General features: G+C 48.5%; 1 protein-coding gene across 4 annotated transcripts in view; it reads right to left on the bottom strand.

The window, feature by feature from the left end:
• The window catches only part of SMG1 (SMG1 nonsense mediated mRNA decay associated PI3K related kinase), a 795,166-nt gene that overhangs the window by 402,082 nt on the left and 370,585 nt on the right, over window positions 1-22,499 (bottom strand). For all 4 annotated transcript variants that reach the window (XM_082260927.1, XM_082260924.1, XM_082260925.1 and 1 more), the window contains exon 25: window positions 20,280-20,481. In XM_082260927.1, coding sequence (XP_082117053.1) covers window positions 20,280-20,481 — 202 coding nt within the window. The remainder of the gene's footprint in view (window positions 1-20,279; window positions 20,482-22,499) is intronic.

Below are 22,499 nucleotides of genomic sequence, written 5' to 3'. Positions count from 1 at the left end.
ATTAGCGTGGCCCAGTCCATGAGAATCCATGTGGCAGCCATGTTGCTTTGTTTTGCTTTCACTTGGCTGTTGGAGTCTTGTGCACAAGGCCGTGTTTGTCCATAAACAAGTACTTTCCTTTTGTACTTTTGAAAGTATACATGTCTGTGATTGGTGGTGTTGACGCCACCTCCACCTGTAACCCCCTTTTGTTCTCTAACTATAAATAAACCTGGGCTCTGCTCTAAAGGCAGAGAATCTTCAGTTGGCATCGATTTGACACAGCGTGCGCCTGTGTCGCCGAGCGCTTGAATAACCTTATACAAAAGAGCTGTACAAGGGATTAATGGCGCTTGTCGCGTATTAACCACTTTAGCCCCGGAGGATTTGGCTGCTCAAAGACCAGGCCCTATTTTGCGATTCGGCACTGTTACTTTAATGGACAATTGCGCGGTCGTGCGACGCTGTACCAAAAACGAAATTGATGTCCTTTTTTTTCTCACAAATAAAGCTTTCTTTTGGTGGTATTTGATCACCTGTGCGATTATTTTTTGCGCTATAAACAAAAAAACATTTTTCAAAAAATAATATTTTTCAAATTCTTTTATATGAAATTCTCCAAAAAAATAATTAAAAAATCAAAAATTTTTAACATTTTAGGCCAATTTGTTTTCTGCTACATATTTTTAGTAAAAAAAAAAAAGTCGCAATAAGTGTATTTTGATTGGTTTGCGCAAAAGTTATTGCATTTACTAACTACGGGAAAGATTTAGGTCATTTTTATTTTTTTTTTTTTAAACTAGTAATGGCGGGGCAGTGAAATGCGTTTTTTTTTTTTTGCGGGACTGCGACATTGCGACGGAAAGATCAGAACCCCTAACTGACATTTTTTACACTTTTGGGGGTACCAGTGACATTACTACAGTAATCAGTGCTATAAATATGCACTGTTACTGTAAAAATGACACTGGCAAGGAAGGGGTTAACGGTATTGGTGATCAAGGTGTTAAATGTGACCCTAGGGGCGTGATTCTAACTGTCCGGGGGCATGGCATGTTAGATCATCACAGGCATGCAATCCGATATAGCAGGATCACATAGCCTCTGTGATCATCTAAGGGAGAATGACAGAAAGCTGTGTTTACATCAGCCGTCAGTCTCTCTCTCAGCTGTGGGGGATCGCGAGTGGCCATCGGAGCTGCCAGTCACACGCACTGGCTACCCAGCTGACTATCCTGAGCGAGCGAAGTCATATTACGTCGATTTGCTCAGGAGCGGCTACCTGCCGCAGTAAAACTGCAGTGGGTGGACGATATGTGATTAATATCCACAAGTGCACTTTTCAGCGCAGCAAAGTTTACAGCGCTCTGAGCGAATTTCTATGCTCCAAACTTCATTTATTTCCACAACAGAGGTACGAAAAAGCCGCTTATGAGCAGTAAAGAAAGGCCCACGTCTATGACTGAGGAAGAATAGTACTCTTACCACCCATAAGGCCTTTGATCAATTTATCCAGAGAGGATCCAAACCACCTCTCCCCCAAATAGGGAATATCCATCAAAGCCTTTTTGGAAGCCTGGTCCGCAGACCAGCTTTTTAACCACACCATGTGTCTAATCGCAATCCCCACTGCCGACACTCTGGCCCCTAGGGGAGCTGCATCCAGGGACGCATCACACATGAACAGCAGGGCTTGAGCCATCTGGTCCATTAGTTCCAGCACCGCTGGGGGGGGGGGGGGGCTGCTCAGCTTCCAAATGACCTTTTAGTAACCGTCTGACACCATAACATTTACAAACATTGGTTTCAATATGGAACCCGCTAGCATGTGTAGATTGCAGGAGAGAGACTCCACTCGTCTATCTACAGGGTCCGTAAAGGCCGGGGATTTTTCCACCGGAACCACATTAGACTTATTCAGCCTGGAAACTGGGTGATCCACTTTTAGTGGCACGGTCCACCTAGTGGAAACTGTATCTGCAAAAGGATAATAGTGTTTAAAGCGCTTAGGCACCACTAACATGCTTGATGCGCCGCCATTGTTCATTTAAAATATTGTCAAAATGTTCCAGGCAAGGAAACGCCTTGCCCGATTTTCGGGAGCCAAAGGACACCTGCGAACCTGATGCTGTGGATTCATCTGCCAATTTTAAAGTTTCCCACACTGAAACTATAAGTGCTTCCACCAAAGCGCATTCCCATGCGGCGGTGGACGAGGACAGGTCCTCTTTACCATCAAACTGTGAAGACACTGACCCTTCAGAGTGGGGTGCGTCTGCAGCAGGCATATCTGCCTAAGAATCTGAGGAAACTACCAAGGGAGGTGAAGGCAGAGGACGTTTGCGGCTAGCAACACTTTTACATACAAAATCTACCTTTGACACCAGGCTTTCCAAGACTGCTGTAATCGCAGACTGGGGCTGCGACCCAGAAGGTTCCACAGCCGCGCCTAGGGGATCTGTAGGTGAAATAGTACCCTGGGACTGATTTGAAAATAATGCAGTCACTTTAAAAGTCACATAGTTACATAGTAGGTGAGGTTGAATAAAGACAATAGTCCATCCAGTTCAACCTGTGTAGGTGTGTGTGGCTGTACTCATCTCACATACCCCTGAATGTTCTGATCCTTGAGATGTAAGTCTAAGAGTCTTTTGAAAGCCACCATACTACCCGCAGAAACCACCTCTTGTGGTAGAGAATTCCACAATCTTGTAGCCCTAACAGTAAAGAACCCCCCACGTTGCCTGTGGTTAAAACGCTTCTCCTCTAATCGCATTGTATGCCCTCGAGTCCTCATGCAATCCCTTCGAATGAACAGCTTTTTTTCTAAGCTGGGATCCACATTAAGATATTTATAAATTGCTATCATGTCCCCCCTCAGCCGTCTCTTCTCCAGGGAGAATAAATCGAGCGATTGTAGACGCTCTTCATAGTCAAGGTCCTCCAATCCCCTAATTAGTTTAGTTGCCCTTCTCTGGACTCTCTCCAGCTCCAACACATCCCTCCTGAGGACTGGCGACCAGAACTGGACAGAATACTCCAGATGCGGTCGGACCAGAGTTTTATAAAGTGGAAGGATTATAGTCTTATCTCTGGAATACATCCCTTTCTTTATGCATGCTAATATTCTGCTGGCTTTGGCAGCTGCCGCTTGACATTGCATGCTGTTGCCTAATCTATCATCAACCAAGACTCCCAGATCCTTTTCCATTTTTGATTCCCCCAAGGGTTCCCCTCCTAACGTGTATTGTGTTTTTATGTTTTTAGTCCCCAAGTGCAAAACCTTACACTTCTCCACGTTAAACCTCATTTGCCATGTCGTTGCCCACTCTGTAATTTTGTCCAGGTCATTCTGTAGGATATCTGCTTCATGCTGTGCAGTTATTGCCCTGGCCACTTTTGTGTCATCTGCAAAAACTGATAACGCACTACTGATCCCATCCTAAATGCGGTTTATGAATAAATTGAACAAGGTTGGTCCCAGGACTGAGCCCTGGGGCACCCCGCTTACAACCTCAGACCAGTCTGAGTATGCGCTGTTTATTACCACCCTTTGGACACGCCCTTTAAGCCAATTCCGTATCCAAGAGCAAACTCTGCTGTCGATACCTGCAGACCTTATTTTATAAATTAAGCGCTTGTGGGGAACTGTATCAAACGCCTTAGCGAAATCCAAGTACACCACATCCACTGGTCTCCCCCTATCTAGCTCACAGCTTACCTCCTCGTAGAATGCTAAGAGATTGGTTTGACAAGAACGCCCATTTGTAAACCCGTGCTGATTACTGCTGATGATGTTGTTGTCTTTAGCAAACTCTACGATATAGTCCCTTATCATCCCCTCCAGAAGTTTACATACTATTGATGTCAAACTGACAGGCCTATAATTTCCCGGGATATGCCTCTGGCCCTTTTTGAATATCGGAATCACGTTAGCTTTCTTCCAATCCCCTGGTACATCTCCTATCCTAATACTGTCAGCAAAGATCAGGAACAGTGGTCTGGATATAACCTTACTGAGTTCCTTGAGTACTCTCGGATGTACGCCATCCGGGCCTGGTGATTTGTTTGTGTTAAGTTTATCCAGCCTTTCCCTGATTTCACCCTCTGTTAGCCATAGTGGCAAGTCCTGTGTATTACTACTAACCATACAGTCATGGTCAGTGTACCCCTCCGTTTCCTGTGTAAAGACTGACGAGAAAAAAGCATTCAGCACGGTTGCTTTTTCAGTGTCCTCTGTAACCATCCCCCCATCATCGCTAATTATGTGTGCAATATGCTCTGCCCTAGTTTTTTTGCTGTTTATATATTTAAAGAATTTCTTTGGGTTTTTTTTACTATCCTCCGCTATTTGTCTCTCAAAGTTGATTTTAGCCATTTTGATTTCGTGTTTACTTTTCTTATTTGCCTCCTTGTATTGCTCGAAAGCCGATACAGTGCCCTCTGATTTATATTTCTTGAAGGCCAATTTTTTTCCCCTAATAAGTTTTTTAACGCTACGGTTTAGCCAGCCAGGTTTGGCTTTGTCTCTTCTAAATTTATTTCCCATAGGAATGCACTGCAAGATGCCTTTGCCTAATATGTTCCTAAAGCATTCCCATTTTTCCTCTGTGGTCAGGGATCCCAGGGTTTGGTCCCAGTTTACCCTTTCCATCAATGAGTACAATTTTGGAAAGTTTGCCCTTCTGAAGTTTAGGGTTCTTATGTTCCCCACTTGCCTTGTTATATTGTTATTTATACTAAATGTGATCATCCTGTGATCGCTAGAGCCCAGGTTGTCCTGAACTACTACTTCCGAGATTATGTCTGGGTCATTAGTGATCAATAGATCCAGGACTGCATTTTCTCTAGTCGGAGAATCCACCAACTGTGACATGTAATTATCCAGTAAGGTTTCTGTGAATAGGCGGGCCTTCTGTGAGTGTGCAGTCCCCTCATCCCAGTCAATGTCAGGATAATTGAAGTCCCCCAATATGATGACTGATCCCAATTTTGCCACTTTACTCATTAGTGCTAAGGATTCCAGCTCTACCTCCTCCCCTTGGTTAGGTGGCCTATAGCAAACCCCCACAATTACTTTCCCCTTTTCTCCTTCCCTATGGAGTTCAACCCACACAGATTCTAACTCCATGCTCATCCCATCCGTAATGTCACTCCTTTCTATCACCTTTATATTGTTCTTGACATAGAGACATACCCCTCCCCCTCTTTTTCCTACCCTGTCTTTCCGGTACACCGAATACCCTTGGATATTGGCCAGCCAGTCATGTGAGGGGTCGAACAAAGTCTCTGTTATTCCCACAAGGTCTATGTCCTCCTCATGTACTAACATTTCCAACTCATCCATTTTATTAGCTAGGCTCCTGGCATTAGCATATACCCCTCTTAGTTTTACGGAAGTTGAGCGCAATTGGTGGTTATGTTTATTCCTGTTTGGTCTGAGGTTTTCCCGCACAGACCTACCGATTGGCGTTGTGGACCTACTGTCGCTGCTGACCCTACAACTGCCTTCAGTCCTCTGCTCCCTCCTGACTGATTCTACTTCTGAGCCCTCCCCCCCGTCTCCTAGTTTAAAAGCCCCTCCAACTTGGTGGCCATCTTTCTCCCCAAAAGAGCTGTACCATCCCCAGTCACTAAATCGCGATCCCAGTGCTAACTTGTGGTATACCTAGTACCAATCTAATACAATCTGAGAGCAGAGTGTGTGAGGAAAACCTACGGGGACCCCAGAAAATGTTATCAAAACGCTCAGGAGACTGCCAGCATGTTCTGTGAAATAGAAAGTAAATACGTTCTGACACAGGAAATAGAAAGCACAGCCTGGGTCATTGCTAGATTTGTGTGTGCCATGCCGTTTGCCTGTCCAGCGACTGGACTACAAGAAAATGGCTGCCCCATGCGTTCCTATTGGTAACTAACAAAAAATGGCTGCCCGTGAATTTCAATGGGAGAATAAAAAGCATGAATCTACAGCAAAATGGCGGCCCCCACAGCGCGCATGTGGTCTCCCAGACCCCCAGAGGGGGTCCTAGACAAGAGGCATAGGAGGTGCACTAGGAAAAGACCCCCGCCCCCCCAGGACAAAGCCACCCCCACAGAAAAAACCTGCAGTGGCCGCAATATTTCTGCCCCCCCACCCCCCGACCTGCTATGGGTAGGGGAAAAGTGTTGGGGGGGGGGGGGTAGACCCAATATCCCAATGGTCAGAGGAACCAAGGGAGCCCCGAGGGTCCGACTATTCCAGGGAGAAGGTCCACGTCCACCCGAGACTGGTGGACTGGAGGATTGGGGGGACAGTATGACTCACCATACCATGGTACAAGGTGGGTGCCCCTCCAAACAGTCCACCTCCTACCCGGAGTGGGGGTGCTGCCAGCCAGGGGGTACACTGCGATTCAGGGAGTTCCAGTTCGATCGCGTTCCCAGCGAGACTTGTCCACTCGCAGGCTCATCCCTAGGCGAGGCCTAGTTCTGGACTATAACCTGCTCACTGCCAGGCTGGGAGACCTTAAGGATCTAGAATATCCAGTCCGAAACCACAGCCAGATATTGCTTGTAGTTCTCCATAAACTCGAACTATGGAAAATAAAAAAAATAAAAATAAATCACAAAATTCCCTATGAATAGCTAAGACCGAAGTCCCGGCAGGGAACTATGTCCTATTCCTAAACCGAAAAACTAGAGGCTGTAGCAGAGTGTGTGGGGTTATGCCTGCAGGGACAGCCCTCATAGGTGTGGTAAAGCTTTTCCCTGCCTAGTGTCCTATTCCTGATGGGAGGAGCATAACCCAATGGTCTAAAGAAGATATGGACCTGCGTCTGTCGATGAACGATAGAGAAATGACATGTTCAAAAGACTCATTATGCCTTATAGAACATATGTTGGGGTGCTTGCTTTCCAAAATAGGGTCATTTTGTGGGTACTTCCATTGTCCTGGTGCTCCAGGGCTTTCAAAAGTGTTAGGTCATTAGGAAATGTGCAATTTATGCTCCTAGAACACCTGACGGTGCTCCTTGTATGTTGGGCCTCTATGTGGCCAGGCTGCGTAAAAGTCTCTCATATGGTATTGCCATACTCACGAGTAGCATAATGTATTTTGGGGTGTGTCTGCAAGCATGCAAATCCTGTGTGTGAGAAAATAAGATTTTTGTAAGATCTTACCGTAAAATCTTTTTCTCTGATGGCCATCGACAGATGCAGCCTCATCTCCATGAGCTGAGTGGGTTTATGCTCCTCCCATGAGTAGTGTAGGCAGGAAAATTTTAATACACACACCCAGGGGGCTGTTCCTTTCAGGCATAAACCCCCACTGCACAACCCAGCACATCAGTTTAGTTTAAAAGCAGTGAAGACAACAGAACCAACCCCGAACAAACAGAGGGGCGGGTGCTGTGTCTGTCGATGGACATCAGCAAAAAAGATTTTACGATAAGATCTTACAAAGATCTTGTTTTCTCTAACGTCCATTGACAGACGCAGCCTAATCTCCATGAGCTGAATGGGACGTCCCAAAGCAGTATAGGCATGAGGGGTGGGAAAACACAACCAGACAGCAACGTCAACTTCAAGAGGCTAAACCTAGCCAACTGGGCAACATGGAGCTCAACCAAACAACCTGGATAAAAGACCCCGAAGAAGTGCAAACATTCTCTAATGAAAAAGCAGCCAGCAAAAAAAGGCAGCAAAAAGAGGCATCCGAAGAAGCCAACAAATCCACCTTGAAAAATGTGGTAAAGGCGTGCACAGACGACTAAGTCGCTGCCCTACAAACTTGTACAACAGAGACCTGATGGCGAAAAGCCCAAGAGGCACTCAGTGCTCTAGCAGAATGCACCTTCACAGGGAAAGGAGGAACCTGACCCTTGATCGAATAAGCCTTAACAACCATCTGTCTGATCCATCTCGAAAGGGTCGCAGCGGATGCAGCCAAACCTTTGCGAGGACCGTCCGGAAGGACAAAGAGTCCGACTTCCTGAAGGACTCAGTAACCATCAGATAAACTCTTATCACCCGAACCACATCCAGAGAGTGCCAGGGGACTTCTTTGTGATGTTTTGGCTTAGGACATAAGGCAGGCAAAACAATGTCTTCATTCAGGTGAAAATTTGACACCACCTTAGGAAGAAAGGACGGATTAGGTTGGAGGACCACTTTATCCCTGTGGACCACCAAATAAGGCGAACGTCAGGACAACGCCAACTCAGACACTGCGGGCAGAAGTGATAGCCACTAGGAAGGCAACCTTCTGCAACAAAGAAAGCAGAGAAATTTCCCTAATATTCAAAAGGAGGCTTCAGAAGGACAAAACCAGCGTAAGATCCCACGGCGGTAACAGGGATGTCCTCGGAGGGGTCAGATGACGCACCCCCTGAACGAAGGTGCGAATCAAACTATGAAAAGCCAACGGACGTTGGAAGTAAATAGCCAAGGCCGAAACCTGGCCCTTGATAGTACCCAACGCCAAGCGCTGCTCAACCCCTTTTTGTAAAAAGAACAAAACCCTAACTATAGAAAACAAGCAAGGGTACAACTGCAGCAATTCCCAATAAATGTACGATTTCCATGTACGATGATAGATCTTCCTGGATGTCGACTTCCTAGCCTTCAATAATGTAGGAATCCGAGTCAGAAAGACCTCTAACCCTCAACACCTGGCTTTCAACAGCCATGCCGTTAAAGCCAGCGACTGTAAAGCACGATGGAACATAGGGCCTTAAGACAGCAGTTCGTCACTGAGAGGAAGTCTCCGAGGAGCGTCGGCGACCATCCTTACGAGGTCTGCATACCAAGATCGACTAGGCCAGTCTGGAGCTGCAATAATGACCAGAATGCCTTCCACCTCTATCCTGCCTAGAAGCCTCGACAGGAGTTTTAACTGAGGGAAGGCATAAATCAGCCGATACTGACCCCAAGGAACCGCCAGTGCGTCTGTGGCATTGGCCAGAGGATCTTGAGATCTGGCTACAAACCTCTGAACCTTCTTGTTGATGCGAGAAGCAAACAGATCGCCCTCGGGTGTCCAACACCGAACACACAAGAGATGAAACACCTCCGGGTGTAGAGACCACTCCCCTTGAACCAACACTTGACGACTCAGGTAATCCGCTTTCCAGGTCTCCACACCTGGAATGTGTACAGCAGAGAGCTGGATCAAACCTTTTCGCCCAGGCCAGAATCTCGGCAACTTCCCTGGCCGCCAAGACACTCTTGGTGCCCCCCTGGTGATGTAAGCCACAGCTGTGGCATTGTCCGATTGAATCCGAACAGGACAATCTTTTAGACTAGTCGTCCAATGCTCCAAAACATTTATCGATAGTTTGGACTCTTCCACTGTCCAGGTACCCTGGGCACAGAGCTTCCCCAGCACCCCACCCCAGCCTGACAGGCTGGCGTCCGTGATTACCACCGTCCAAATCAACGAGTCAGAGGACTTTGGATCCTTGTTCCATTTCACAAGAATCTTCCTTTGCAAAAGTCTGGTATGGAGTTGAGCAAATGAAACTGCCTCGAAGGTTGATACCATCAGACCCAGGGCCCACATGCAAGTCCGCAGTGCAGACAGATTGTTTGCCAACAGCAACCAAATCGCTCCCTGCAATTTTTGCAGCTTGTCCGAGGGAAGAAAAACCCTCGCCAAATCTGAATCCAGAGTCAGGCCCAGATAATCCACTCTCAAGGAAAGTATCAGGGCAGATTTCTTGAAATTGATGTTCCAACCGAACTCTTGCAGGGTTTCTACAGAGGATTTGTCTGCAGATCCAGACTGGCCGGTCTTAGGTTTTCCCGACCATGGCTTCTTGGAACCCTCAGAAGGCCTGAATGATTTACCTTTTTCTTGTGACCCGGAGGTACGAAAAACTGAATTTTTGTAAAATCTTACCTCTAAAATTCCTTTCTCTGAGTCCTCCGACAGTCGCCGCCTCTCCATATTCGTCACAATGGGGTAATTGACCTTTGCTCCGTAGGAGTAGCTAGGCAACAGAATAGGTCAATATTAAAGCTTTTAGCATATCCCACCCCCAGGGGGTGGTCCCCTCAGTCAATACCCTCCTGCTTCCTGTATCCATACCTCAGTTTCAGTAGAATAGCAGTAGAGTACATAAACAAACCCCAAAAGAGGGGCGGGGGCGGCGACTTTCGGAGGACTCAGAGAAAGGAATTTTACAGGTAAGATTTTACAAAAATTCCGTTTTCTCTTACCTTCCTCCGACAGTCGCCGCCTCTCCATATTCGTCACAATGGGGACGTCCCAAAGCAGTGTATGCATGAGGGGTGGGAAAACGCAGCCGCGCCTAAGGCAACGCCGGACCCATATCAGAGAAAGTAACCTTACCAAAGGAAGGAAATCAGCTGGGCAGCATGAAAAAAAACTTTGCTCAACAGGAGCAACAACCCAGGAAGAACAAATAACCCAGGGATAAAAACATCCCAAACAGCCAAGGGCCCAAAAACAAGGGACCCTAAGGTACTGCCGCACTAAGAACCTTGCGGCCAAAGGAAGCATCTGCCGATGCCTGAACATCCACTTTGTAGAACTTTGAGAAGGTGTGAACGGACGACCAAGTCGCCGCCTTACACACCTGGGTCACAGAAGCCCGATGAGGACAGGCCCAAGACGTACTCAGAGATCTGGTAGAGTGCGCCTTTCACAGGCATAGGGGGAACTTTTCCCTTCAAAGCATATGCCTGCTCAATGGTCTGTCTGATCCATTTGGCGATGGTAGAAGCCGACGCCGCCATGCCCTTCCGAGGTCCCTCAGGAAGGACAAAGAGAATCCGTCTTGCGAAAGGATTTTGTCGAAGACAGGTAAACCCTGATCGCCCGAACAACATCCAAGGAATGTAATGCCACCTCCTTCGGATGCTTAGGCTCTGCGCAAAGCGAAGGCAAGACAATGTCCTCATTGAGGTGAAATTCCGAGATCCTTTTCGGAAGAAAAGAAGGATTAGGTCGTAAGACCACCTTATCTAAGTGAAGCACCAGATACGGAGACCTGCAGGACAAAGCCGCCAGCTCCGACACTCTGCGAGCCGAAGTGATCGCCACCAAAAAGGCGACCTTCTTAGACAACAGAGGCAGTGAGATCTCCCTGATCTTTTCAAAGGGAGCATGCTGTAACACGGACAGAACAAGGTTCAAGTCCCATGGAGGCAAAGGCTCCCTCCGAGGAGGGACCAGGTGTCGCACCCCTTGAACAAAGGTGCTGACCAAAGAATTAGACGCCACAGGGCGTTGAAAAAGAAAGGCCAGCGCAGAAATCTGACCCTTAACCGTGGCCAACGCCAAACGCTGGTCCACACCCGTTTGAAGGAAAGACAACACCCTAGACACCGAGTATGAGCGGGGGGAATATCCCCTGGACTCACACCAGGCGAATTAGTCCTTCCAAGTACGGTAGTAAATCTTCCCCGAAGAGGCCTTTCTAGCGTTGATCAAAGTATGAATGACCTCCGGGGAGAGACCCCTATCCTTCAGGACCTCGGTTTCAACAGCCAGGCCGTCAAAGCCAGCGACTGTAAAGCAGGATGGAATATCGGTCCTTGAGACAGAAGATCTTCTCTAAGAGGCAGACGCCGTGGAGCGTCGACCGCCAGATTCACGAGGTCTGCGTACCAAGACCGGCGGGGCCAGTCTGGCGCCACCAGAATCACCGTGAGCGGTTCCGAGGACAACCTGCGAAGGAACAGGGATAGCAACTGAATTGGTGGGAATGCATACATCAGTCGATACTGATGCCACGGAGCCACTAACGCGTCTGACGCGTCTGCCCGAGGATCGCGCGTCCTTGCCACGAACCATTCCACCTTGTTGTTCAGACGAGACGCGAACAGGTCCACATCTGGGAGACCCCACTTCGCGCACAACATCTGGAAGACATCCGGGTGGAGCGACCATTCCCCCTGGTCCAGAGACTGGCGACTCATAGTCTGCTTGCCAGTTCTCCACCCCCGGAATGTGAACCGTCGTGATCGCCGGGACGTGCGTCTCGGCCCAAGACAGAATGTCGGCTACTTCCCGAGCCGCTCGGACACTCCTGGTGCCCCCTTGGTGGTTGAGGTAGGCCACCGCTGTGGCATTGTCCGTCTGCACTCGAACCGGACGGCCCTGAAGCCTGTCCGTCCAACGTCGAAGGCAGAGATTTATCGCCCGCAATTCCAGAATGTTGATCGGAAGGGAGGATTCCCCCTCCGACCAAGTACCCTGGGCGGATAGAACGCCCAGAACACCACCCCAGCCCGACAGGCTGGCATCCGTGGTGATCACCGTCCATGAAAGCGGACGAAAAGACTTGCCCCCCGACACCGCTGGGGACTGTAGCCACCACAGAAGATCCCTTCTGGTGCGAGAACTCAACGAGATCTGAAGATCCAGAGATTGTGGTCGCCAGTCCCACCTGGACAGGATCTCCGCCTGGATACCCCTCGTGTGGAACTGGGCAAAGGGAATCGCCTCGAAAGCCGAGACCATCAAACCCAGACACCGCATGCCCGTCCGGAGAGATGAGCATGGAACGTCCCGAAGGGACCTGACTTCGTCCTGAAGTGTCCTGAGCTTGTCCTCCGGTAGGAAGACCTTCGCCTGGACAGAGTCCAGGACCATTCCCAGATAGGGAAGACGAACCGACGGGCACAGCGTAGATTTTTGGAAGTTTATCGTCCAACCAAACTCCTGCAGAGTCTGCATCGTGACGGACAGGTCCTTCACCAGACCCTGACTGGTCGCAGACCGAACCAGAATGTCGTCCAGATACCCCAGGATTGATATACCCTGGGCTCTCAATAGGGCCAGAACCGGTGCAAGCACCTTGGTGAACACCCGCGGAGCCGAAACGAGACCGAAGGGTAACGCCACGAACTGGTAATGATCCTCCGCAATGGCGAATCGAAGGTACCTCTGGTGACCCTCGCAAATGGGGATGTTAAGATACGCATCCTTCAAGTCGATGGATGCCATGAATTCTCCCGGAACCAGGGCAGCCACCACCGAGCGCAGGGATTCCATGCGGAACTTGCGAACCCGCACAAAGCGGTTCAGAGCTTTTAAGTCCAGAATCGGACGTACCTTGCCCTCCTTTCTGGGCACAGTGAACAGATTTGAATAAAACCCCCGAAACCTGTCCCGATGAGGCACCGGAACCACCACTCCCTGAGCCCGCAGGTCCCGCACCGATAGGTGCAGATCCCGCAAACGCTCCGGAGAAAGCTGAAGATTTGAGGGAAAAAATCTGCCCACCGGCCGAGAGAGAAACTCGATCTTGTATCCAGATCGAACGATTTCCTGAACCCACCTGTCCCGAACGCGGTCCAGCCAGGGTTGAAGAAAACCGAGCAAACATCCCCCCACCCCAGAGCTGGGTGAGGGCGTCCCTTCAGGCCGCGTTGTTATGGGCAGCGGACCCGGACTGGCCGGACTTCTGCTTACCTGCCCACGGTTTCTTTTGGGAGCCTTGACCCTTGAAGGGCTTGCCCTTATAGTGTGACCGAAAGGCACGAAAAGACCCCTGAGAAGGCCTAAACGAAGCATGCTTCTTACCTTGAGCGCCCTTAGCCTTGTGAGATTGGGGCAAGAGCGTGCTCTTACCCCCAGAGATCCCCTTAATCAGCGTATCGTATCCAGTGAGTCGCCAAAAAGGCGAGATCCCGTATAGGGCAAATTAGCCAAAGTCTTGCGATAAGATTGGTCCACAGACCAACATTTCAGCCAAATCAAACGGCGTGTGAACACCGCCACGCTGTGCACACGTGCAGTCAAAGGAATTACATCTAATTCCACATCACACAAATACATGACACCCTGATGAATCTGATCCACCATAGCCAATGTTGTCGGCGGGGCAGAATCAGCCACCAGGACGCGCCGGAGTACCTGCGTCCAATCCGCGACAGCCTGAGCTGCCATAAGGGAAGCAAAAATAGCTTTTAGCATGGAACCGGTAACCGAGTAAGTATGGTGGGCAAGAGACTCCAGTCTCCTGTCCGTAGGTTCCCGGAACACCGGGGTATCCTCTGCCAGAATTGCAGTGGATTTATTCAAAACCGCCACCGCGTGATCCACTGGAGGTGGTACACACCAGCGTTCATCAATGGCGGGCGTGAAAGGATAATGCAGCTTGAACCTACTTGGTACAGCAAAAGGCTTTTTTAGATTGCGCCATTGTTCACTAACAGCGCGCTGAAAATCCTCAGTGCAAGGAAAAACCTGCGATGTTTTGCGTCTCCGCTGTGTCCCATAAGAAGCCAGAACGGCAGGCGGACACGGTTCATCCTGTAAATGCAACGTTTGTTTGATAGAAGCAACCAATTCATCCATGATTGCAAGCTCTTCAGACGAGCCAGGGGGGGAATCATCAACCCCCTCAACCTCTGCCTCCCCTTCCAACCCTGCAAAGTCCAGGGACGAACGGGACCCCGATAAGGGGACCCCAGCCATAGCAGCCCCATCACCATCGCCCTCTGAATCAGAGGAAATTGAAACTCTGGGCCGTTTTGAGGATTGAGCAGCCACAAGCATCTGCACCTGAGCAGCTAGGTTAGCCACAACCGTGGCCAAATCGCCCCCCTCAGGGGGAACAGCAGCAGCCCCTTGGCCTCCCAGTAAAGTGGGAGGAAATTTGCTTTCCTGAGAATCCATGCCCCCAGAAGTGTGCAGGAGAAAAAAAGGGTAACTGCCCCTTTAAAAGCGCGGCGAGCGCAGCCCACCGCTCACAAACACCAGCACAAGTCGACCCCCACAGGGAAAATTACAAACTCAGGCAAGGAATGCAGGACTAAAGAGGATAAAAACCTGGAGAGATTGCTGCTGTATTGATCGGTGTGCTCAGGGAAAAGGAAGTGATGCAACAGAAGCCGCTCCTATAAAGCCTATGGAAGGCTACAAAAAAATGGCCACCGGGGGAGGAAGTAAATGCAGTGCTACATGAGGCCGGAGCGATCGCCGCCAAAATGGCGGCGCTTGGCGCCAAAAACGCCGCTCCCAGCATACAGAAGAAGCCCTCATATGCCTGCAGCTATTAATAAAATGGCGGACCGCAGCAGCGGCCGCATGTTGCACAAAACATGTACCACAGCATGTCCTACAACATACAGCATGTCACACAGAAAATCACACAGTTTGAAACACAGAACAGTGTATAACAGCCCCCCTCCTTGCAGCCCACAGCAGCATCCAGACAGGGAGCCCAACAGTGTGAACAGACATGCAGGGTTACACAGTCCCAGACTGACACCCACTAAACAGACAGGTCCCCACACAGAGTACACTTCTGAATGGCGTGGGGAACCCGCACAAGCGATCAAGCCACTGCACATGGGACAGGGAGAGTCGCAGCCAGGATGCAGTAGAACTGCGGTACGAAAACGCATGGCGTCCAGTGAGGTAGCCACCTCACCACAGCATCCCTGCAGCGAACAGGGATGGGTCGTTCACATATGCCTGGAAAAATACCTGACTGAACGCTCGATGGCAGGCTGGGAAGCCACTGGCCCACAACCTGCGACCAGGGGGGCCAGCCCGAGACCCAGCCCGCACGATCCTCTTCATCAGAAGAACTAACTAATACTGACAAAAGTAACAGCTAAGTAAAGAGAGAGAAAAAAACTCAAATAAAATCAAAAAGAAGATAAAGGCTGAGACAAAATGCCCCAGCACAGAAACAGCCTGCTAACTCCTGAAAGCTAGACAATGAAACTGAGGTATGGATACAGGAAGCAGGAGGGTATTGACTGAGGGGACCACCCCCTGGGGGTGGGATATGCTAAAAGCTTTAATATTGACATATTCTGTTGCCTAGCTACTCCTACGGAGCAAAGGTCAATTACCCCATTGTGACGAATATGGAGAGGCGGCGACTGTCGGAGGACGTAAGAGAAAAGACATCTATGAGTAGTAAAGGAGGGTCCCCGCCTAAGACGTGGCACCTTGCCCTTAGAGGATTGGAGAAGAAGAGTACTCCTACCCCCTGTGATACCTTTGATCAGCTCATCCAGAGAGGATCTAAAAAGCCTCTCTCCTGTAAAGGAAAGATCGGTCAAGGCCTTTAAGGCCTTTTTTGAGGCATGGTCAGCAGACCAGCTTTTTTGCGCCTAATGGCAATCCCCACTGCTAACACCCTGGCAACTAATGGACCAGAATCCAGGGACGTATCACACATTAACACCAGGGCTTATGCCAACTGGTCCATTAGTTGCAGCACCGCAGGGGGGGAGCCATTCAGCTTCTAAGTTACTTCTAAGTAACTTCACCAATTCAGTAGCCGTCTGTGCCACTAGGATATTCACGAAGGTAGTCTTTAAAATGGAACCCGCTATCACGTGTAGATGGCAGGACAAAAAGACTCCACCCGTCTATCCAGGGGGTCTGCAAAACTGGGAGAGTTTTCCACTGGTACCAGAGTCGCTTTATTTAATTTGGACACTGCCTTTGAATAGGGGTAACTGTGTGCAAAACGCTTAGGCATCACCAGTAAGGGCTTAATGCGCCGCCATTGTTCATTCACAATATTATGAAAATTCTGGACAAGGGAAAAACTTGCCCGATTTACTGGATTTGCAGGAGCCAAAAGACACCTGCGTACTCGGCGCTGTAGAATCATCAGCCAATTTTAAAGTTTCTCGCACTGAAACTATAAGGGCTTCCACCAATGAGCTTTCCCGTGCCACAGCAGCTGAAGACAGGTCCTTTTCACCGTCCGAATGCAAAGACACGGACCCCTCAGGGTGGGCTAAGTCTGTGGCGGACATATCTGCCTCGGAGTCCGAGGACGCTGCCGATGGAGGCGAGGGCAGAGGGCTCGTGCGGCTGCAACACTGGAAATTACAAAATCTACCTTAGTTACAGCTGCAAGAAAAAGTATGTGAACCCTTTGGAATGATATGGATTTCTGCACAAATTGGTCATAAAATGTGATCTGATAATCTAAGTCACAACAATAGACAATCACAGTCTGCTTAAACGAATAACACCCAAAGAATGAAATGTTGCCATGTTTTTATTGAACACACCATGTAAACATTCACAGTGCAGGTGGAAAAAGTACAGTGGGTACGGAAAGTATTCAGACCCCCTTAAATTTTTCACTCTTTGTTATATTGCAGCCATTTGCTAAAATCATTTAAGTTCATTCTTCTTCCTCATTAATGTACACATAGCACCCCATACTGACAGAAAAACACAGAATTGTTGACATTGTTGCAGATTTATTAAAAAAGAAAAACTGAAATATCACATGGTCCTAAGTATTCAGACCCTTTGCTGTGACACTCATATATTTAACTCCGGTGCTTTCCATTTCTTCTGATCATCCTTGAGGTGGTTCTACACCTTCATTTGAGTCCAGCTGTGTTTGATTATACTGATTGGACTTGATTAGGAAAGCCACACACCTGTCTATATAAGACCTTCCAGATCACAATGCATGTCAGAGCAAATGAGAATCATGAGGTCAAAGGAACTGCCTGAAGAGCTCAGAGACAGAATTGTGGCAAGGCACAGATCTGGCCAAGGCTACAAAAAGATTTCTGCTGCACTTAAGGTTCCTAAGAGCACAGTGGCCTCCATAATCCTCAAATGGAAGACGTTTGGGACGACCAGAACCCTTCCTAGAGCTGGCCGTCCGGCCAAACAGCTATCGCGGGAGAAGAGCCTTGGTGAGAGAGGTAAAGAAGAACCCAAAGATCACTGTGGCTGAGCTCCAGAGATGCAGTCAGGAGATGGGAGAAAGTTGTAGAAAGTCAACCATCACTGCAGCCCTCCACCAGTCGGGGCTGTATGGCAGAGTGGCCCGACGGAAGCCTCTCCTCAGTGTAAGACACATGAAAGCCCGCATGCAGTTTGCTAAAAAAAACACCTGAAGGACTCCAAGATGGTGAGAAATAAGATTCTCTGGTCTGATGAGACCAAAATAGAACTTTTTGGCCCTAATTCTAAGCGGTATGTGTGGAGAAAACCAGGCACTGCTCATCACCTGTCCAATACAGTCCCTACAGTGAAGCATGGTGGTGGCAGCATCATGCTGTGGGGGTGTTTTTCAGCTGCAGGGACAGGACGACTGGTTGCAATCGAGGGAAAGATGAATGCGGCCAAGTACAGGGATATCCTGGACAAAAACCTTCTCCAGAGTGCTCTGGACCTCAGACTGGGCCGAAGGTTTACCTTCCAATAAGACAATGACCCTAAGCACACAGCAAAAATAACGAAGGAGTGGCTTCACAACAACTCCGTGACTGTTCTTGAATGGCCCAGCCAAAGCCCTGACTTAAACCCAATTGAGCATCTCTGGAGAGACCTAAAAATGGCTGTCCACCAACGTTTACCATCCAACCTGACAGAACTGGAGAGGATCTGCAAGGAGGAATGGCAGAGGATCCCCAAATCCAGGTGTGAAAGACTTGTTGCATCTTTCCCAAACAGACTCCTGGCTGTATTAGATCAAAAGGGGGCTTCTACTAAATACTGAGCAAAGGGTCTGAATACTTAGAAAAACACAGAATTGTTGACATTGTTGCAGATTTATTAAAAAAGAAAAACTGAAATATCACATGGTCCTGTCAGTATGGGGAGCTGTGTGTACATTCATGAGGAAGAAGAATGAACTTAAATGATTTTAGCAAATGGCTGCAATATAAAGAGTGAAAAATTTAAGGGGGTCTGAATACTTTCCGTACCCACTGTATGTGAACCCTTGGATATATAACTGGTTGAACCTCCTTTGGCAGCAATAACTTCAACCAAACGTTTCCTGTAGTTGCAGATCAGACGTGCACAACGGTCAGTAGTAATTCTTGACCATTCCTCTTTACAGAACTGTTTCAGTTCAGCGATATTCTTGGGATGTCTGGTGTGAATCGCTTTCTTGAGGTCATGCCACAGAATCTCAATCGGGTTGAGGTCAGGTCTCTAACTGGGCCACTTCAGAAGGCGTATTTTCTTCTGTTTAAGCCATTTGGTTGTTGATTTTCTTCTATGCTTTGGGTCATTGTCCTGTTGCAACACCCATCTTCTGTTGAGCTTCAGCTGGTAGACAGATGGCCCTAAGTTCTCCAGCAAAAATGTCTTAATAAACTTGGGAATTTATTTTTCCTTTGATGATAGCAATCCGTTCAGGCCCTGACGCAGAAAAGCAGCCCCAAACCATGATGCCCCCACCACCATACTTCAAAGTTGGGATGAGGTTTTGATGTTGGTGTGCTGTGCCTCTTTTGCCACACCTAGTGTTGTGTGTTTCTTCCAAACAACTCAACTTTGGTTTCATCTGTCCACAGAATATTTTGCCGGTAATACTGTGGAACATCCAGGTGCTCTTGTGCAAACTGTAAACGTGCAGCAATGTTTTGTTTGGACAGCAGTGGCTTCCTCTGTGGTATCCTCCCATGAAATCCATTCTTGTTTAGTGTTTTACGTATTGTAGCTTCGCTAACAGGGATGTTAGCATTTGCCAGTGACATTTTAAGTCTTTAGCGGACACTCTTGGATTCTTCTTCACCTCATTGAGCACTCTGCGCTGTGCTCTTGCAGTCATCTTTACAGGACAGCCACTCCTAGGGAGAGTAGCAGCAGTGCTGAACTTTCTCCATTTATAGACAATTTGTCTTACCGTGGACTGATGAACAGCAAGGCTTTTGGAGATACTTTTATAACCCTTTCCAGCTTTATGCAAGTCAACAATTCTTAATCGTAGGTCTTCTGAGAACTCTTTTGTGCGAGGCATCATTCACATCAGGCAATGCTTCTTGTGAAAAGCAAACCCAGAACTGGTGAGTGTTTTTTATAGGGCAGGGCAGCTGTAACCGATACCTCCAATCTCATTTCATTGATTGGACTCCAATTAGCTCTTGGAGATGTCATTAGTCTAGGGGTTCACATACTTTTTCCACCTGCACTGTGAATGTTTACATGGTGTGTTCAATAAAAACATGGCAACAAGAGGGGGAGGGTGGGGAGAGAGGGGGGGTAGAGAGAGAGAGGGGGGGGGGGTAGAGAGAGAGGGGGGGGGGGGGGGTAGAGAGAGAGGGGCAGGGTGGGGGGGAGAGAGAGGGGCAGGGTGGGGGGGGAGGGAGAGGGGCAGGGTGGGGGGGGAGGGAGAGGGGCAGGGTGGGGGGGGGAGAGGGGCAGGGTGGGGGGGGGAGAGAGGGGCAGGGTGGGGGGGGAGAGAGGGGCAGGGTGGGGGGGGGAGAGAGGGGCAGGGTGGGGGGGGGAGAGAGGGGCAGGGTGGGGGGGGAGAGAGGGGCAGGGTGGGGGGGGGAGAGAGGGGCAGGGTGGGGGGGGGGGAGAGGGAGAGAGAGAAAAAGAAAAAAAAACTCACTTTATATAGTTGAAGTCAGTCTTCAAGTTAACAGAGCTGCCCATTGCACTTTTCTTCAGGTCATGCATGCTATTTTGCCACTCCTGGACTGCAGTCCAATCAGCAATTGAAATATAGCACTCACAAGCCTTGTTGCTCAAGTAATTGATCACTTCAGGCACAGGGTCACTAGGCTTTGTTAGAACAGTCTTACGGACATCTCCTAGAAAAAAACAGTATATTGTCTTAGTCTTCTAAAAATAGACTTAAAAAGCGGAAGTCTGTGTTAAAGTGATATAATTTACTGGAAAACTGAATAGCTTTAAACATTTTAGTTTCTTTATCAAACATAATTTCGGAGGAGTTCATTCTTAGACCATGGTTATACAGGTATGTCTCAAAAAATTAGAATATCAAAAAAATAAATTTCAGTAACTAAATTCAAAAACTTGAACTCCTATTTTATATAGATGTGTTACACACAAGATTATGGCTTACAGCTAGTGAAAACCCACAATTCAGTATCTCAGAAAAATTTGATTACTACATAAGACCAATAAACAAAAGGATTTTTTAATATAGATTTGTTGGCTTAGTGAAAAGTATGTCCATGTACAATATAATCTGCAACAGAGCCAGCACTGAAGGAACCAAACATCGGGACACCCTAAAGAATGGTACGCACCATGGAGTGTGTGGCCAAAGGTCATTGGAAAAAAATAAATAATAAAATCGCCAAAGCTGATACCTGGCCCTTGATGGTACTCAAGGCCAATTGCTGTTCAACCCCCCGTTGAGCGAAGGTTAAGATACGATCCCCTGAGAAGTAGCGAGGATGAACCCCAAGACACTCACACCACGCAATGTACGTCTTCCACGTACAATGGTAGATCTTTCTGGAAGTAGATTTTCTAGTTTTCAACAGCATAGGAATCACTGACTCAGACAAACCTCTATCCTTCAGCACTTGGCGTTCAACAGTCAAGCCGTCAAAGCCAACGACTGTAAAGCAGGATGGAAAATTGGTCCTTGGGACAGCAGATCCTCCCTGAGGGGAAGTCCCCAAGGAGCATTGGCAACCAGCCGTACCAGATCGGCGTACCAAGACCAGCGAGGCCAATCTGGAGCCACTAGAATGACAGGAATCCTTTCTGCCTCAATCCTGCACAGGAGTCGTGGCAGGAGTTCGAGAGGACTGAAACGAATCGGCAGCCCACCTTAAAATGCCAGCTACTTACCGAGCTGCCAGGACACCAATTGTGCCCTCTTCGTTATTGACAGACCAGGGCCATGGCCTTGTCCGAATGAATTTGTACCGGACACCCTTTAAGACGAATTGTCCAATTAGCCAGACAAGTCTGATCGCTCGGAGTTCCAGTACATTAATCGGCAGTCTGGACTGTCAGAGTCCAGACCCCCTGAGCACATCTGTGTTGAGGACATCTCCCCACCCGGACAGGCTGGCATCCGTGGCGACAACAGTCCAGTACAGTGGAGAAGGATATTCCCCGTTGAAGCACCGGAGAATTAAGCCACCTCTAGAGACCATGGATCCTTGTCCCATTTCACCAGAATCTCTTTACCAGAGGTCTTGTGTTAGGTGGACTCCATCAGGCCCAGCACCCGCATGCAAGCCCAGAGGGATGACCGTCTGCTGAACAGAAGCTGAATTGTCTCTTGCAATGTCTGGAGTTCTTCCAGAGGAAGAAACACTCTGGCTGAGGCTGAGTCCAGAGTCAGACCCAGATAGTCCAGTTTTTTAGGACCGAACCAAAGCAGACTTCTGAAGGTTCAGAACCAAATCAAACTCCCTCAGAGTTCACAGTGTAATCTCCAGATGTCCATCAGAGCAGTCGGAGGCTCCGCTTGCAGAAGATCACCCAGGTACCCTAGTACCGCAATCCCCCGCTGACTTAAAATGCCAGCACCGGGCCAACACTTTTGTGAAGACCCAAAGAGCGGAGGCGTGACCAAAGGGCAATGCCACAAACTGATATGGTTTCTCACCCACAGCAAAACGGAAGAAGCGTTGGTGACCGGCACATATTAGAATGTGCGGGTAGGCGTCCTTAATGTTGATAGAAGCGAGAAGAAAACCCCCTGATTTAGGGACGCCACTACCATGCGAATGGACTTCATGCGGAACTTCTGCACCCACACAAAGTAGTTTAGCATCATGAGGTCCAGAATTGGATGTACCCTGCCTTCCTTCTTGGGAACTGTAAAGAGGTTTGAGTAAAA

Source organism: Pelophylax lessonae, assembly GCF_965119305.1.
Source record: "Pelophylax lessonae genome assembly, chromosome: 6".
In the NCBI taxonomy this organism is placed as follows: Eukaryota; Metazoa; Chordata; class Amphibia; order Anura; family Ranidae; genus Pelophylax; species Pelophylax lessonae.
Note: the sequence above shows the minus strand (reverse complement) of the source record. Positions and strands in the feature narration are given on the sequence as shown.